This window comes from Pleurodeles waltl, chromosome 6 (genome assembly GCF_031143425.1).
Source record: "Pleurodeles waltl isolate 20211129_DDA chromosome 6, aPleWal1.hap1.20221129, whole genome shotgun sequence".
In the NCBI taxonomy this organism is placed as follows: Eukaryota; Metazoa; Chordata; class Amphibia; order Caudata; family Salamandridae; genus Pleurodeles; species Pleurodeles waltl.
Genome location: NC_090445.1, coordinates 600,369,170 through 600,388,500, shown reverse-complemented (window position 1 = coordinate 600,388,500; position 19,331 = coordinate 600,369,170). Strand labels below are relative to the sequence as shown.

General features: G+C 41.7%; 1 protein-coding gene across 1 annotated transcript in view; it reads right to left on the bottom strand.

Annotated features, from left to right (window-relative positions):
* Positions 1-595: 595 nt before the first annotated feature.
* Positions 596-19,331, bottom strand: part of UQCC2 (ubiquinol-cytochrome c reductase complex assembly factor 2) — a 39,841-nt gene continuing 21,105 nt past the window's right edge. Inside the window, exons 2-4 of the mRNA XM_069238856.1 lie at positions 6,596-6,670; positions 1,624-1,693; positions 596-830 (exon numbers count right to left, since the gene is read on the bottom strand). Of these exons, the coding sequence (XP_069094957.1) occupies positions 733-830; positions 1,624-1,693; positions 6,596-6,670 (243 nt within the window). The 3' untranslated portion in view covers positions 596-732. The remainder of the gene's footprint in view (positions 831-1,623; positions 1,694-6,595; positions 6,671-19,331) is intronic.

Here is a 19,331-nt window from a genome sequence, read left to right as displayed (position 1 = left end):
AAAAGGGGATATCTCTTATGTATCTCTATCACGTTTGGTGTGATAGCTTAGTCAGTCAAAACGGCTCCTGAAAACTCAAAAAAACAAAAACAAAACACATTTAAAACAAAAATAAAAAAGGAAAAATACCTTTCTCATGGCCTATTCAAAAAGGCCAACTACTGCTGGTTGCATAATTTCTCAGAGACTGCAGTGTCTTCCCTAAAACCATTCTTTACTGTGCCTAAGTTATGACACATTGTCAGCTGTTCTAAGACAAATCCGGAGTACAGGAAATCAAAATATTGCACTGTTAATAAATCAACCGTTATCGAAGGCATTGTCTGAATCTGCAAACAGCAAAGTGGAAACCTCCGCCCCACTTTACAGAGGAAGAAGAGGCACTTCTACCTACCTTACTCTGTGGCGAAAACATCTGAAAATTAGGAGCAAATGCATCACATGAAAAGTTTCAGCAGAGGAGGAGGAACATCTCTAACCAACAAACTTAGCAACAAATTTATTAATTCAGGCGCACAGGAAGACCAAGGGTTGCATCTCGGGGAAGAAGGTGTATGTATGGCTTTACCCATCACCAAATAGAGCACAAACAATATGAAAATGGGGATTAATTTAATATGAAGGATTTGCAGCAATTTACAGAGCATCATAAATATATACACTTCATTTAGGCTATGATGCAATAGACTTGTGTTCCTCGAATGGGCTAGGTTTCTGACGTGTTGAGGACAGCTATACTTTGGAAGCTTCGTCCTGGCCTTTCAAGCTAAACTTTTCCATCAGCTTCTTCCAAATGCCCTTCTTGGCATCTTCCATCTGATCCAAGCTGTCTGTAGCAGAGAAAGAAATCCAGGTCATAGTCTGACTGGAGGTTTATCATTTGCCTCAATTAAGACTACGGGTTAAATACCTTACAATCGAAAGAGTGAAAGACATAGGGGGTTATTACAACTTTGGAGGAGGTGTTAATCCGTCCCAAAAGTGACGGTAAAGTGACGGATATACCACCAGCCGTATTACGAGTTCCATAGGATATAATGGACTCGTAATACGGCTGGTGGTATATCCGTCACTTTACCGTCACTTTTGGGACGGATTAACACCTCCTCCAAAGTTGTAATAACCCCCATAATCTGTAATTTTCTGCTTAAAAACAATAAAAATCTTTTGGGTAATACTATTTCTAAATTAGTCCAGCAAAAGTATGAGCCGTTCATTAGATAAACATGCCAACTGGCCCTTCAACGAACCAGTAATGTTAGATTCAATGGTGTTATCACCTCCCTCCTCAACTAGTGATCACAATTAGAGAAAAAGAAATAAGCTTTCCAGCAGTGCACTGACATTGCCGATCGCTGGATAAAGACAAGAGCCAATATGTCTTACAGTAAAACCAAGGATTGCCAAGGAAGGACAGGATACAAATCATCAAGATGAGAGCATGAGCTGCATGAAAGCAAATGGAGTAGGTCTCTTTTCCTCTCCATAGAGATATCCCCTCCTCCAGGTGCTCCAAGCTCTTGGAAGGCCACAGAAAGACACACAAGAATGTTTGCCTACTTCTTTTGGGATCAGTCTTAGGGCACCTGGAAGGCTAATCAAAGCACTGCACAGCACCATTACCTGTTGCTAGCACCATTCGGCACTCCTCTGCTGTCACTCCGGTAAAGCTTGTGTCCTTCATTCGGGGATACTAAAAGACAGAGGGAGAATTTGTTGAGCTTTATGGAAACGCCTTCCTGAGCAGCCTAAAGCAGACTAGACCTGAACAATACCCTGGTTTAACAATCCTGAAAAAGTGATCTGTTTTATAAGCAAACTAAAACGGACAAAAAAGGACAGAAGATTTTGCTTGATACTGAACTCTTGCCTCAAGTCACACTGTAGGTGTTAAAATAAGTCCGAAGCGCTTTGTAGTTCTTCAGTATGTTTACTAATACACCATCAGCTTTGCAGTCAACAACCACTCTCACATTCAAATCTAAACAGAATTTATATGTGTATTAAGCTGACAGGAACATTCCATTAGAATGGGTAGGGGAAAAGAAAATGGATGAGGGAAAGTAGTAAGATACAATACACACTGGTTCCGACCCATATGTCAAGTAATTACAACAGTAGGTCTAAACAATCCATCCATGCACGAGAGCAGGAACAGGGGCAACAGCAGTGTAAAAGTCACGTACATTAACAAAGGCTCAACTACGGCAGCAAGAGTGCAAGTGCAACAATACGCTTTAGCGCCACTTTCTAAAAAAACTATGCAATATTAGGACTCAGCAAACACCAGGTGTCAATAGCAGCAGCGTGAACTTTGTTGTAGTACTGGCCCAGACTCAGATCATTCCTATGCTTCGTGCGAGTGGAATTTTTCTGAAGAAAGTGAAGTCATGAAACAAAGTGTGTCCTGTTGCTGTATTATGTACTGACAAACCTGGCTGTGGAGCTGCCTTAAGGTGCTGTACATCAATGATAGTGCTGGGAGATGATAAAAGACAGATTACATCAAGTTGAGAACAGGAAACTCAGGCAGAAAGGGCATAACAGGAGGGTGCATTCTTTGTACTCACTCGAGCCTTCACTACCCAGCATCCTTTGTCCCATATGCTCCTGCCAAAGGTGATGTAACATGCTAGCTTTGATGAGGTGCATTGAAGATTAAACAAGATTTGTTCTTCCACACAGTACACATGGAGTACCGAGACTACCAATTCCCATATTTGTGCAGTGGCATAATGACCTTGCACAGTGTATTATTATACTATCCACAATAATGGGCCATTATTTTTTGGGGCAGCAACGTTCTGAAGAATTATTTTGCTACCAAAGTGAGGAACACATTCTGGTAAAATTTCAGCTTGTCTGTGATTATGAAGTAAGCAACTATATGAAAATCAGTGTAACCGGACTAGGGTTTCCTTCAGTAAAAGTCTCACTGCGTGTCAATGGCATTTACAGTGCTGCTGAATCACCATTAAATAGTATCCAAAGCAAAGAGTAGGCCAAGAATCCGGCCCTCAAAGTAGCAGTCTGGTGTAACTGCATTAGCATACAAGAAACCCCCAAAGTACTTCTGTCTTATTGGGCTTGGTCAGCAAGTGTAGCTGGAGTATGCAGGCATATCACACGGACTCATCCATTTAAAAAGACAAGAACTTCTGTGGTAATTGTCTCCTTGAACAGTACGCTGGGCATTTGACTCTGCACGGTATATCTGAGCATACGTCATCAAGCACAATACAATGGGCGTAAATCTCTTAAACGCATTGACGTTAGTGAGGCATAGGAGCTGCTACTGCAACATCCCCACTGGATTTCTCTGGTTTGCAAAGGCAGCAAAAGGAACTGAAAATGATTGGGCTCGAAAACACCTATATATTTTATACAAATTCAATGTTGCGCCTCCTATAGCCCCTCAGATGCAAAGAGGGGCAGTTGACGGTATAGGAGTGGGACAACAATTAAACGCTGTTATGTTACTCAATGCTTAAGGGTGCATGGTAACATTTTCACCATCCCTAGCATTTTGGTGATTCGAACATTCAACCTGGCATAGTATATGCAATAATAAACCAAATCTCGTTCCACACATCTGCATACAAATCCTGCATTAAACCCTTGTTTTACCTTTGCTATCAGCCTGCACTAATATGCAACCAGCTCTAAATGTCCTCATAATTATTACATGTTTGCAATTCTTAATGAAAATAGGCTCTCAGACATCCCCCCGTAGGAGGCTGGCACTCTATGTAGTGTGCAAAACTAGGTACATTGCGCGGAGGGTCCAGGCAACCACACGCTGGTTTACAGAGGTAAAAACTAGACCACCTAATGCTCTCATTTTTATAGTACCTTGCTCGAGCAGTTATGCGAATCTGGGAGAAGTACAAAGTATTTATTGTACCTACAGTATCAAAAAAGCAAGACACACACTCAAAAGAATAATTAGAGACCAATTTACAAAAATACTTTGAATTTCTATAAACTTTTTAAGACCAAGATCATCAAAATCGAGTAAGCACTTTTTAAGTTATGTATTTTTGAAATGTATTAAAGATAGTCTTTCTTTGTGTAATTACGCACCATAGTAATCAATGGAGAAATACTTTGAAAATGCATGTAAAGTCAAACAATGCATTTACCAATGTCTCCTTTTGCAGTTATATCTAGGTCATAGGCGGGCACGTTGGACCAACTGGAGAAGTTCGGGTGGATTCCGGTTTCTGCGGGAACAACTGCAGAAAGTTGTTGAAGCTGGTGCAAGGTCACTGAGGGAGATCACTTGGAAAAGCACTGCACAGGTGGACTTATAGGTAAGTCTGGGGGATACGCTTGGTGTGTCGAGGTTGGAATGGGTGGGGGACACTTAGGGGCACAGCTGGATCTTCGGTACAGGTGACAGGGTGGCCAGGTGCAAAGTGAATTGGTGAGCCAGGAGATGTGTGCAAAGGTGCCATTGGAAGCAGGAGGTAGGTCGCGTTGAGGGTCGCTTGCAGCTCAGCAGGGGTACTCTGGCGGGAGGTCCTAGTGTTTTCTGAAGTCCCTCGACTTAGGCTTCCACATGGTCCTTTTTCAGTCCGGAGTGGACTGTCCTTCTGGGTGTCTTATGTTAGGTGACCAGTACCTAGGGATATTGCACGGTTTGATCACTGGGGGGCGCCGTGTCACCAAACATAGCACACTTGCAGTGTTTGTCCTCACGGTCAGTCGGGGGGAGTTTGGTCCACCTGCAGTGTCCGGTTCCTTGATCAGCAGCCGGTCAGTGAAGTGGCCTTCACTGGGTGTTTGGTCTTGGGTTGCAGGAGAGTGATGCCTTCACTCTGGAAGGAGATCTTTGGTGATTTTCGAAGTGTGGAGATCCTCTGGGGGTTTCTAGAGTCCGTTCAGTGTCCAAGCAATCCCTTAGCATCGACTGTCGAGTCCTGGGTGGAGCAGGCAGGGTTAGGCGCCTTTTCCTGGTGCAGCGGGACTTTAGTTCTCAAGCTTTGGGTCTTATTTGTTGCTGGTCTTCCTTTGTCCTTGGAATCTGATTTCTTGGTCTAGAGATGCCCACTAAATACCACATTTAGTAGTGACCAATGGGTCATCTACCTGAGGGTGGCTACACCCACAATGTGACCACATCCTGTGGGCAGAGGTCCCTTCCCCACACCCAATTGGCTATTTTCCTTCCATGCAAGATGGAGGAAAAAAGAAATGGAGGGGTCACCTCGCATGCAACACCTTAGGGGTGGTGCAAGCTGGGGCTACCACTCCTCCCGACCTTTGTGTGGTTTTCTTGCCGTTGATCCCACCAGAACTGGAGGTTTGCAATGGTGGCAGCCATCTGCTGCAAGCAGCAGGCTTGAGGGGCAAGTTTCAAAGGTATTAAGCCCTTTGAAGTCTCGCTAGCATGGCAGTGCATATTCCTGAGAGAAGGGGTGTTCGCACCTCCACCCAGGAAGGGCTTTATTCTGGGACCCTGTGAGCAGGATCTCTCACCCCAGGGTTCCAGAATCTTGTCTGGCGGTGGCAGGCTGGTTGTGACTTCCTAGCAACCATGCCAGGATAGTAAGCTTTTGCAGAGGGCACCTCTAAGGTGACCCCCCCGGGTACATTTTGAGATACGTCCAAATCTGGTAACCAGCTTGGATTTATCATTCTGAGTTGTTTGATAACAAACAACCCAGGGCTCAGATTAGCCATCATGTAGCTGTAAATCTTGTACTGACCAGTGTTCAGCACATGTATTAAAATGACTGCTCTGTTCACTTACTATGTCCCAGGTTTGGCAGGGATAAAGTAGGGGCGTATTACTCATGAATCTATGCCAACCCATACAGTATAGTGCACCCTGCTTTAGGGCTGGAAGGCTTTCCAGAGGGGTGACTTACCTACATTGCATGCAGTGCTTAGTAGACAGGGCACACAGCATCTGTGCCATCTCGAGTTTGTGTGTTAGGATTTCATCAGAGCACTCAGCCTGCAATGGCAGTGCTGGGTATATCTGGATGCATGGCCCTTGAGGATGGTACAATCTGTGCTGCTGCCCTCAGGGGCCTACCCTTGGTACCTCATGCCCTGGGTACCGAAGTAAAATTTACTAGGGATTTATAGTTGCAGCTGAAGGTGTTGCCAATTGTGCCAATGCATCACAACAGTTTTAGGGAAAAAGATCTGGCCCAGGCAACCTGGTATAATTTACCAGGCAAACGTGGGGGTTAACCATGACAAAAGAGGTCTTTTCTCACACGCCCGCTAACTTGCAGCACAATCCATTTCAAATTATACTTGCCCTAAATGTTACTGTATTTTTTGCCAAGTTACCTCCCTGAAACACTAGTGCTAAAATAAGGTATGTTTTACATGCTCATGTGTCTTGGACACTTCTGAAACTTGCGGCTGAATTCAGAGTTATCTTTGGTAAAAATGAAAAGTATCTTGTGGATATCAGTAGACGGTTATTAGGCAAAAGTGTCTTTGCAAGAACCCCACAATCATTTTGACTTCACTATGCCATTAGATATCACTGCATTTTGGGTTGAACTGCACAAGTTCAAAAACACACACCACAACACTCAAACAATAAATAACCAATGAATCAATCAGTCATCACCTTTCCTCTGTAGAAATTGCTGTTGATGCGGGCCAAGCTCTCATACATCAAGTCACAGGTATCAGGGTTGGCAATCTGTACAGAAGGAGGATAAAGAAAAACGTGTTATTTATTGCATAACACTACTGCCCACGAATATTCAGTATTCCAAACAGAGTTGAGGGGAGAAACAGTTGCATTCTACTTCCAGCACCTATTTTTGACCTGGAATTGGTTTCCTGTGATTTGCCCCATCTGTATACTAACATTGTGCTACATTGATTGACTGGGAGTGGCGTAATCCCTATGCGGATTTTGGTGCTCCTCTTTGACCCCGTGTCTCAATTAGAACACTCCAAATGACAATTTCTTTTCAGCATTTAGAATCCATTTGGTCCTACAGAAATGACAGGGAATTCTTAACCATTAAAGATTTTATTTTCCAAATGTACTAGTACATAAATCGTTTGAAAATATGAAAATCACATAATCAATAAATCAGCATGTGCAGCTCAGTTAAAGTGCAGAAATCAGTCAAAGAACTCCGTAAAGGTCAGGTCAGCAAAACAAAAAGTATATTTAAAATGAAAGAGCTATCTGACATGGATTTACCTCCTCGGGCTGGTGGGGAAAGACTCCTCCTCACATCGAAGAGGAGCACTCTTTCACAGGGCTCTGAAGGGAGCATTTCATACAGTTATGCATGTTTCTCATAGTCTAAACCCAATCAGAACTAATTAGAACGAAACAATTGCTGATGAATACATTGAGGAAATCTCTCATAATTCTACAACACGGAGCTTCTCATCAACAACCCCTGTGCTAAAACAAATTTTATTGCATTATGTGCAATTCTGCCAAGATAGATAGATGCAACCTTCAATTTGTACAAATGTTATTAAGGACAATGTGTGAAAGACACCGTTCTTGCTCATGAAGCATGTTTAACATTATTATACTGAAACATAACAATTGTGAGTTTATCCACGCCGTTCAATGAAACGTCAACACAAGATGGAGTCTGAGGTCTACAATCTCTTTGTTAGCCTGAGTTCGGATTTTCAATTGTGCAAAGCATTACATTTCAGAAAAACAGCTAAAGCAACAAAGGATCAGAGGAGACTGGTGCTTACAACAGTCACGCACAGAGGAACTTGTAGACTGTCAATGAGTGCTTTGCAATATGGCACACCTGCTGAAAAGGGTAAGGGCTATTTTTTTTCCTTTTCAATGCAGCCCGACTGCAAATGCCTCCTTTCATGGACAATAGCAATTATTTTTGTCCCGGTTGTGTTGTGGCTGGAGCCAGAAGGCCAAGCTCAAGCAGGGTGCAACTAGCTATTCCCACCTTGCACCCACTCAGCAACCTATCAGGGGAAAACAAAGATCAGTCCAGTGAGCTACTTCATAAGTTTCAACACATAAACTGAGATCTGAAAGAGTAACCTATATTTAAGATATGTAGGTCTAAGCACTCAATGTAGGAGTGTAAGGTACATTGGTCAGTTTGTAATTACAGTGTCAACTGCTGCTGTTAAACACTAAGGGCCTGATTACAACTTTGGAGGAGGTGTTAATCCGTCCCAAATGTGACGGATATACCACCAGCCGTATTACGAGTTCCATAGGATATAATGGACTCGTAATACGGCTGGTGGTATATCCGTCACTTTACCGTCACTTTTGGGATGGATTAACACCTCCTCCAAAGTTGTAATCAGGCCCTAAATCAGTGGTTGCCAACCTTCTGACTTCTGCGGACCCTAACATTATCATCATTACTGGAACCCGGGGACTCCAACTGAATCATTACTGAAATCCAGGGCCTCCCACTGAGTCATAACTGGAAACCAGGGACCCAGGCCTAACCATGGTCGATGATTTGACCCACAAAGAAATACACACAAAAACAGAAACAAGCATTCCATCAAACACATACACAAAGGATAACACACTGTATTTAATTTACAAACAAATAAAATAAAAAATAAAATAGGAAGGTTGTAGCTTTTTTAAATTCAATTGAAGTCACACATTGTCCATATTATATTCTGTTTGGTGCACCTACACTGTTCCCACAAATCAATCTGTGGATACTAATTTAATTTTTAGACTCCAATTCCAAACTGGAACAGCGACAGAATGAGGCAACTAATCTGCTTACGTATGTGAGCAGCAGAGGATGAAGGCTTGTGCACACAGTTTCCAATAGGGCAAAATGCAGTACATGTTACATTTACATCCTACTGTAGCCATGCAAAGGATGGGCAACCACCTTTGTTTGTTGAAGGGTCCGCACCACAGAGCAAACAGCATTTGCCATTTTCTGAGTGCTTATGAAAGCGCCAGGGCCATTTGGGCTCTCTTCCTAAAACAGTGGGCGGGTTAAAAGAAAAGCTCAGATGATAGGAGAAGGCCTGGTTGGTGGTGGTGGTGGTGGTGGGGGGGGGGACACGGTCTTCCTGAAAATCTGGCGCAGATCTCCATCTCCTAGATCGAGGTTGGACACCCATGGTTTAAAGAGCTAGAGCTACAAACGTGCTGGTCCATCTATCACAGTTCAGGGGAGTTGTACAAAGTTTTCATCATAGGTGTTTTAATAAAACTCTTTTTAATGCGCCACTGTAGCATCTGCAGCTCTTCTGCCTACTTTGGGTGAGGAGTGAAGGCTATATCCCCCACCCTGTAGCACCCTGCATTTCTTTCGGCCCCCCACCTGAGCTTCTGCATCCGTGTGAGGGCAGACGTGTATGGGGCTCCGGGAGGAGTTTAAGGGCCGCACTGAAGTCTCACTGCTTTTGATCTCCACGTGCCACACTCCCTCCCACATCGCTGTGAACGTCTCGCAGTCTGGGCGGGAAACACTTGTGTCTGCGGGGCGGCTTGTTAGCACAGCTGATTGCTAATTAAGTGTCCTTTCTCACCTTGGTTAATTCGGTAGAGATGACGTTGTCAGGAGGGAGGTGGGGGAGTGCTGGGGTGGCTGGGGTCTGGGACATGGCTATTACTTTGCAGAATTTGTCCGAATTTTGGAATCTACAGGCTTCGGTCACAAAAAAAGAGGTTTTACTTAACAGGAAAGCAGGAGTAGGGGGTATTTCTCTCACAAGTAGACTCATGAGGAGTCAAGCTAAGTTGTCTCGAGCAGTGCAGCATAATGTCTCGAGCACCTTCAGGATGTACATCACACAGACCACTACACTGTGAAAGTAAACATAAAAGTACCTTTGGAGGCATATGTCAATGGAAGGACACTGACCATTTGCCAATACCAGAGACTGGGAGGAGTACTTGGTCCCGAGGCAGCAGGACGGCAAAGCAGCAAGCAGCAGAGAGCAGGAAGTAAAAGCAGAAGATGTACTTGGCCAACCAGAAGCACGTAAATCAGAGCGATGTTGAAATAAGCCAATGGTAAATTCAGGTAAGTAAGGGGCTGGTTCTAAGCCTCTTTTAAATTTTTTATTTATTCACAACAGATTTCACAAGCACAGTGTGCAAACGCATACGTGCTGACCAAAACTAAAAAGTAGACTAAGTCAGAAGGTAAAAAAGAATTGGCAGGGCTGACGCGCTTGGGGTACAGGATGACCATTACATCACGGTCGGCCTGATATTTCACCTAGTCCCGGTCACAAACGGTAAATTTTGACTGCTGCTTTTTGACCTAAACTAAAAAAGAAAAAAAAAATACACATATCCGGTTTACTGACTAGATTTTAAGATTTTGTGTGCATTTTTCTTATTTTTTTCTTGATTTTTAGAAACTTTTGGGGGGATTTTATTGTACAGCATATTGATCTTTTAATTGTTTTGACACTGCTAAAGATTTTACACACTTTTTCTGAGTTCTATTCTGTGCTATCTGTCTATCAGCTTTGGTTGTGACTGAGAACTGAACAGTGCTATAATGCTGACTGATGTAATTTCCTGACTCATTACACAAGTCAGAATTTAATCTTTCACAACATTAACAAAAAATCCACCAAAATAAAGGAAGATGTACTGTTGATTATAGAGAGTTGATAACTAAGGAGTTTCCCCTGCAGTGAAACATAAGGACATGAATCATACCTTTATACTACAAAACTGATGCAACAATAAGTTGGATTACTGTAATGCAATTTAGGATTTTGAGTTTTGGCTTTGACAAAAATATAAGTGAGCTGTGGTTATATTTGTGATTCACATAGACATATGCAGGGGCCTACTTAAAGATATATGAACTGTTCTAATGAAATAAATGAGCATAATTGTCTTCATGTTTTCAGATATAACAAAACGAATGAGCTCTTCGATTAAATCTTTTTGTAGGTCAGCCTTTGACCCGAGCCCACCTCTTTTACAAAATCACTTCAATTCAAACTGTATTCCAGTGTTACGCAGCAAAGATAAAAGTACATTGTATAAACACAGACATCTACAAAGCAAATGTTTTAAATAAGCAACAAGAAATTTCATACAAGATTTAAAAAGCCATTAGGATTTGTTAAAAAGTCACCAATAAAAATAATAAATAAATTATGTCCTTCAGAACAATACACTCTTGTGATGCAGAAGGGCAGATTTAAATAAAAAAACAATGCTAAAACACACGTCAGTAATCGAAAGCAGTTGTCAAAACATTAATGCTGGTCTGCATTTGATACAGCTCCGTTCCTTTAAAGTCAGGATTAACAACGTGAAAATACACTATAAAATGTGCAAAAAAACAAAGTGAAGAGTGTCTGGTGAGGTTTTCCTCCAGGGTGCCATATTGACCCAAGAGTTGCCATCATATGCATCCACATTTAAACCTAGTGAGGAGTGAGCATTTCCAAGAATGTAAAACTAAGACTTGACATTGTTCTGAATCTGGGCAGGCTTGAGTCATAAAATATTCCTTATTAGATGGCTTTCTGAGTTCCTCCTCATTTCTTCCTTGGCTCCTTAATTTCAGGAAAGACTCTTTAAACCATGTTTTGTCTCTCAACATCATTTCAGATGGATCAGTAAATACAGAAGGTCTACCACTTTCTCAGTACCAGACTTAATGTATGCAATCCATGGAAGCTTCAGGCTGTGATCACATGCCAAACAATCTTGTGTTATGGCTTTATTTAAAGATACAATTAGATGCACCATATTGAACTCCATTAAAGTAAAAAGGTAGTAATTTAATTTGATCCTTGAAATAACCTGGGGCCAGATGTAGCAAAGGGTTTTACCCATTCTGTGTCTATGGGAAAATGTGTTCGTACATATGGCCCCTAGTTCCAGCTCATCATGTGCTACATGCTGTGGGGCACTAAAGAGTACTCCCAAAAGCTCCAATACAAAGTATTTTCTTTATTCTGGAGGTTACTCACATCCTTGTAAATCCAAAGCCCTGCACCATATGTCAAAGCATGTAAACATTTTTTTATTAGAATGTTTCTTACGCTGTGCAACTGTTTTGTTTCTAATGTTAGCTGCCAGGTAAAATAAAAATTCAAAGGATTGTGCAAAACTTTGTTTCCTTATGGCTAAGGAAGCGGCCCAGGAGCCGCAGAGTCAAAAGTCGCCCTTAAGTAGGGAAATTGATAGACACTCTCAATAGACTTTACTTTAATTTAGAATGTTTGTGTCCTTAAGCTTTCAGGGCCACAAGCCAAGGTGAATATTTTTAAGGTTGGTTCCTAAATTCAGTTTTTCCATAAAGAAAACAAAGGCATCAATAAGTCTTAGTAGACCATCAGCAGTCTGGGATGAAAGTACAATGTTGTCAGAAATAGCATAACCAGAATTTAGTAAAACTTGTTTTTAACAAGGGGCGTATCCTGATCTTTCTCAAAAAGCTTTAACATCAAAAACATTAATATAAAGCAGAAAATCGGTGCCATCTATTTGATGAGCCACAAAATCACTTATTAACCTTGACTGTTTCAAGATTGTTGTTAATACCAATGGCTAGGACACATCGTTCTCACGTTTCATAAAATACTACACATGCAGGAAAGAGAAATGCATTCACAGTTTATCATCTAGCTCTTGCATCATGCTGCACTTGCAAAAGATTAGTGTTTGAGAATAGTTTTTGAGGATAGATGAGTTGTTAACTGTATGCCTATGGAAGGCTCAGCAAGCATTTGAGGTCTGTAAATGAAGTGGTGCCTTTGGTAGCTGAATATTTTGGAAGACATGACTGTAGAAGGGCAATGTAGTGAACAACTAAAAGCGATGACAGTTGCCTGGAGGTGGCAGGTACTTGGAAACGTAGCCTGAGTTCCATTCTTTGTGATTCTACAGTCTTTATGGTTTAAAGGTAAACAATAGCGGAGTAGTGGGTTGGAAACCACTCTGTCTTGGAGAAGAGGTTGCTGACTTTCTTATGATAATTACTGAGAACACAAGCACAAAGCAGTAAGCAGAAATGCCCTTCTGGGTGCTCTGAAACCTATAACTAGAACACAATTCAACAAAGAATACGTGGTACCTCCAGGATGGTCTTTTCCATTTTAAGCTTACATAATAGGATTACCTACTGAGTCTTCTCTGTTAGATAGAGGGAGAGGGGGTTTCTTTTTATTACAGAAACAAAACCCACCTGGATGTGAAAGGTGGAATGGTCCAAAAACAACAAACTTCCTAGGTAGCAGGCAGGCCACAGCTTCAGTGGCTGGATGGAAGGACTAAGAATGCACCTGGGAAAAAGCCATCACAGTCCCTGTGAGCACAAGACCTCGGTAGTCTCCTCCAGGCTTATTAGCAAAAGCATAACCATTTCCCTCTGGAAAGAGTTCTCACAGTATATTCAAGCTCCTCAGTGAAGAAGTCAGTATACTCTCTCATCACCCTGGATGATTTCCAAGTCATGACAGTCAATCATCAAGGACAGAGAAACATTTAGTCCAAAGGGAAGCAACCTCGCTCATGGAGATTCTTTCCTCAGAGTGGAATCCACTTCTAATGGCCAAAAGGTTCACCGAATGCTGGAAACAAGTAAGAGACCTGTAAACTGCACCACTTTTATGTCCTTGATTCTTGAAATGAGGTCTAGACTGGTCTGGACTTGATCAGTACCAGGGCCTTAAATAGTGAAGCTAGTACTTTACTTTGACATCAGAGGCCCCTCCCCAGCATGTCTTGAGCTCTGAAGGACGTGCTTGGTGTGGGCTTCCTGTAGAGCATATGGACTGGGTAGGAGCACAGAGGCTGCAACATGGACACATCCTTTCAAGATCTTACCTTATGGTCTCTTTAATCATCTTCTAAAAAGCACTTTCTACAGACTGAAAAGGAATTGATGCATTGGACCATGCAGCACAAAATAGAGGTTAACACAGAGTTCTGAAGTTTACGGAAACCGCCTTAGTCAACATAAGAGAAAAGAAATCTCTTGTTGGATGAAAACAAGAAAAGAACCCCCAAACCTTTCGACTTGGAAGCACTAAACCTTAGGTGGGAATATATGGGCCAACTCTATAAAGGGTTTAATAATTTTTCAATAACTGTAAACAAAAAGGTAGGAGGGGATCTGCCAAGTCATTCATATGTCAGTGTCTTGTGGTGGTGGTCTCAAGCATTGTCTCACTGTTGTCTACATGCCTCAAGGATTAATCACAACCCATGTCAGGGTGAACGTTCAAAGTCACTAAATCAATCTGCGCTCAATCCTCTGGTAGCTATGGTACAGGCTTGACTTAGAGGCAATGTGCAAAGTATTTATAATGTAGCAAAACAGTATTAAAGTTCAAATGCAAAACAATAAAAATCCCAAACCTAATTAGAAAAATTGAGTAACAGAGTAATATTTAACAAACATATTGACAAACCTTCAACAAGGGAACCGGAAATATAATGTTTTAAAGTTTAAAGTAGGAATAACACCAGGAAGCATAAAGTGCCAATGGTAGGCAATGCTCGCTGTAGACTCAGCCCTGTTGGATATTGACTGACGCTCAATCCCGTTAACATCCAGAGATTCTGGGGCTGTGACCAAGACATTAGAGACCGCCACCAATGTTAGTGACCCCTGTCCTGCTCCTGGTGAGTGGCTTTTAGTGGCTAACTTTGATACAAATAGTTTAGGAAATACTCAGGGTCTGCAGCTTTTATCCTAGAATGTGGCAAGGGTAAGAGATAAACTCCTTAATGAGGACTGATTGAAATATGTTGCCAATTATGATATTATTTGGTGTCAGGAAACATGGGCTCCTATTCCTGTATAATTAAATGGGTATATGTCTTATTGCATACCCACCACCCCTTCGCTGTCTGGAAGAGGGAAGGGGGAGTATAGCAAATTTGATTTCCTGTGCCTTAGACAATCTAACGGTTACTGTGGTGGCATCCATTCCTAATTTTAAAATCTTGCATTTGCAAAAAGCTAACGCATCAAACTTGATCCTAATCAACTTTATTATAACCAATTTTCATCCCAAACCGCAGAGATTGTTGAGGATTTAGAGAAGAAGCTTGCAGTTTTCTGGAGTAGACAAAATCATATGTCCATTTCGATAATTTGGGCAGGTGATTTTAATATTGTGAAATGTCAATTTAGTGGGGAGCACATTTGTGGATTTTCTAATCTACAAGAGAACATTAGTGGTCATTTTCTACATTTTGCATATGGTGAAGCTATAAATAAATTGATCTGGTCTTATAGCCTGGTTGACACCTCATATGTGTTGGATAAAAATGATGTTAGGCCCCCTACATTTACAGGGAGAGGTAGAAGCAGTACTATTGATTTTGCACTGATATCTTCTAATTTAGTGCACAATCTAAGGTGTTTCAATGTACATCGCCTACCATTTAGTGATCATAACCCAATCCATATTTGTTTGACTGGCAATCTTTTGTAGCACCAGCAAGGTCTATTTGTCTCCCTAGTACCCACACAAAAAATAAAGGGGCCAGTTTAAAGTAGAATAAAGTTAACCCAGATAATTTTTTTAATAATTCAATTATAAACCTGGAGACTGATTTTTTTTCTGTTGTCTGTCACTTGATAGGCCCCTGGAAGATATCCTCAAGAGTTTCAGTAATATTAGTGGCGCGGTAGCAAGCCAATTAATCTTTTAAAAAAACACAACAACAAAAAACAGTTAACCAAGCGCCCAATGAAACCCTGGTTTAACAAGTGCACCACAGCGCTCAAAGTGCTTAAAAAGGCTACTGCTTACACACCATGTAACCAAGAGGTCATACCCATCTCCAGATGGGCCTATAAACAGGCCTTATTAAAAAGGAAGCGTGAGCCGAGGATTACGGCATGGGAGGATCTAGAAAAAGCAGCTAAGCTAAAAGATTGTAAACTCTTTTAGGAGATTGTTAATCATCCATTCTTTACTAATGATTTCTCCTCCGGAATAGACTGTCACATCAGCAGTCAGGACTGGACTGACCAGTTCTGATATTTTTAATTCCAGGGAGGTTTTTCCTACTCAACAGGAAGTTTCAGTCTTCCCGTCCACTCTAGCTGGGGAGGAATTGCTAGCTGATCCTATTAATCTAGCCCCTGTAATTAATGCAATCTAGAGTGCAGTTAATGGTAAGGATCCAGGTCCAGATGGGATCCCAATTGACTTGTACAAACATAATATTGATTCCTGGGCCCCCCTATTGACTAATGTCCTAAAGGCAGCAGTCAAAGGTAATTTGAAAGACTCATAGAAAGAGGCCATCATTGCCCCAATTTTTAAAAGAGGAGATCGGAGCTCGCCTACGTGTTATCGCCAAATCTCCCTACTAGATTCCACAGCAAAGATTCTTAGTTGGATAATTCTAGATAAACTAGAAACCTGGGCAGAGGCCACCGCCTTTTTCTCCCTGGTACAATATGGCTTCAGAACCAGTCTAGGGACAGTAGAGCAGGTTTTAAATGTAACTCTCATTTGGGGTAAGTATGTCAAAGCCAGGAGAGGTGCCCTCTATATGGCTTTTATGGACCTCTCCTTTGCCTTTGACGTAGTGGACCAGGCGATTTCATGGGATCTAATGGACCAGGCTTGTATTGACCACACATTTGTGGATTTGGTGCAAAGACTACATACAGATACAACCACAAAGGTGCGTTACACACTCTCTAGGGAATAAACAAAACAAACCAGGGTGTCCAGAGGTGTGATACAAGGCTGTATTCTTGCTCTCTTTTTTATTCTTATTGTACATCAATTCCTTAGATACTTATCTAGAACGATACAGTTTGGACATCCCAAGTCTTGGTCCACAAGCAGACCTGGTCCTCCTCTATGCAGATGATGCAGTTCTCCTGGAACTAACTGCTAATGGCCTACAAAATGTGTTGAATGGATTCTATGATTTCATGTCTAAACTAAAGTTTAAGGTACATTTTCAAAAATGATTTATATTGACCTGTGGTCCCAAAACTACAAAAACAAATTATTTTCAGATATGGGGAACCCAGCTGATGAAAGTACCTTTCTTCAGCTATTTGGGTATCCTGTTTGATGCACGTGGGTCCAGGGAAAGGCTGATTGCCCAAAGAGCACTTAAATTGGGGGCAGAATCTGATGCGCTATTTAGATTTGCTAGTCAGTTTGGTTGCAAACCCATTTGGGAATTGATTCAGCTGTATAGAAGCAAATGCATCTCTCTTGGGGTCTACGGTGCTGGAGAGGGGGGCTGTTCTCCTCCAGGGTGAAAAATTGTAGAGAACAAATTCCTTTCCCGCTTGCTAGCATTACCTCAAAGCACAGCAAGTCTGATTCTCCATCTTGAATCAGGAGTAGATTATATAGAGGACCTCGTGAGTTTGGTCCCTTTGTTATTATGGATTAAAATTTGGGGCACACCAAAGGCTGCATTTTCTCTTTTAGTTTTAGCAGATTGCCTAAAGTTGGACAACTGGCAAGCTATACCATGGCTGGCCTATGTTAAAAGCAATTTCTATGACCTAGGTCTAAATACTCTTTTCGATCTTCCTGGTGAGATTTGCCTCCAAACCAAAGAATGTGTTAAAAAAAAAACTGTATTTGTGTCATAGGGAGGAAGGGCACTTTGAAATGGCCCTTAACATGGTTTCTGTGATGAATTTTATGCAGCTCGATAACATTTCAGGGGTCAATATGCACATGTTATTGCTAACCAATCCTCAGCATAGGTTTTATATAATAAGGTTGAGGCTCAATCTAATTCATCATTTGGTTGGTTGGGACCTAAATAACCATTTGGTCTCGTTTCCCATGTGATAATATCTCAATCTAATCTAGGTTGCAGTTTGTGTTTTTTTGTAAATTATATTCTATAGGTCGGGCTTGTTTTCTTTGCCCCATTCTTAAACATATGCATTTTTTATCACACAAAAAAGATCTGAGATATTTGCAATCTGCCGCCTCACCGGAAATCTGTTATGCTGTTGTGAGTTTTATTAGATCGGCCATAAAGCTGCAGAAGGCTTATGATACTTGTACCTGAATTTTAAAATTGTTTTATTTTTATGTTTGTGTCATCACCTAATTAAAACGCATAATGCAATTTATGCGGATGAAATTGAAACGTATTTTACTGTGAGCTGACTTTGTCAAAATTATGTTTTTAAGAATGTTTAATCTTGTACATATTGGCTCAGAGGCAACAAATTTGGAGGGCCTTTGCCATTTTGCACAACTAGACTGAGGGAATGGCTGAAATAGTTTACATTATTTGCTATTAAGCACATTCTGTGTGCATTGTTTTTTAGCTTCTTAGAATCGATTTACATTTTATAATTATGGCTCTACTTCATTTTTAATGATTGCTGATTGTAATGTTTTTGGCTATACTTTTATGGTCTAAATTTAGACCGAATAAAGATATTTTGACTGGGTGACTGACTCAGACCTTGGTGCAATTCGACGCCATGGAGCACAGGATGATACATCAACCAGGTTTGTTCTGACCAAAGATTTTACCTTCTGACATTAGGCTTTTAAATCCCAATCCACCATGGAAGTACTCTTCTAAAGCCACCTGGGGCCCCAGGGAAGGCATTTAGAGACTCACAGGGCAGCTGTCCACGAGACATACGATTACCAATTTCTTAACATGTTTTAAAATATACTTAAAGTGGGCTTTTAGCTCCACCCAGAGAATTATTACTCTCACCTCATCCTAATAGCCTATCCCAACATGCACTAACAGTATGACTCTATCAACAGAGATCCACAGTAAAAACAAACAAAAACATACAAAATTGATCCCAAAAAGGCACTCAATAACACTTCAAACGCCAACCACACCAAATGGTCCCTCAGTTCATCTTCTATACAGTGTCCTCTGTCTTGCATTTACTATTAACACACAGTTTGGTACTGTGGAGCTGTGAACGAGTTGTTGGTGTTTGGAGGTAGCATGAGAGAAATGAGCCACAAGCGATGAACATCGAGTGTTCCGCTTCTGCCCATCCATTGTTTACAGGCAGTTGCAGGCTGCCAATAGGTTGCTGGTCTGCTGTTGCTGGAACTCGGGAGGGGGATGAACTAACATCAGCCCCAGTCTCGTCCCCCTAGTTCGGCTACTGCAAGAAACCTGGCCCATCCGTGAGGAGAGGAGCGATGAAGTGCAGAGAGGCTGTGGGGTTGCTGGGGGCTACGGTTATCCATCTTCCCACCACCTAATCGCTCAAGCAGGCAGTCCGTCTAAAAAAAAAAGTCTCTCAAAAAGCGATGTGGACCGCTAACCCGATTGTGGGTGGGTGGCAGCTTATTGCCTTGGAAACTGCTGCAAAACTTCCTTGAAGAAGCCAAAGGTAAGCAGGATCCATGAGAGTGGCACCTTCCTCTGGGTCAGGTGTGAC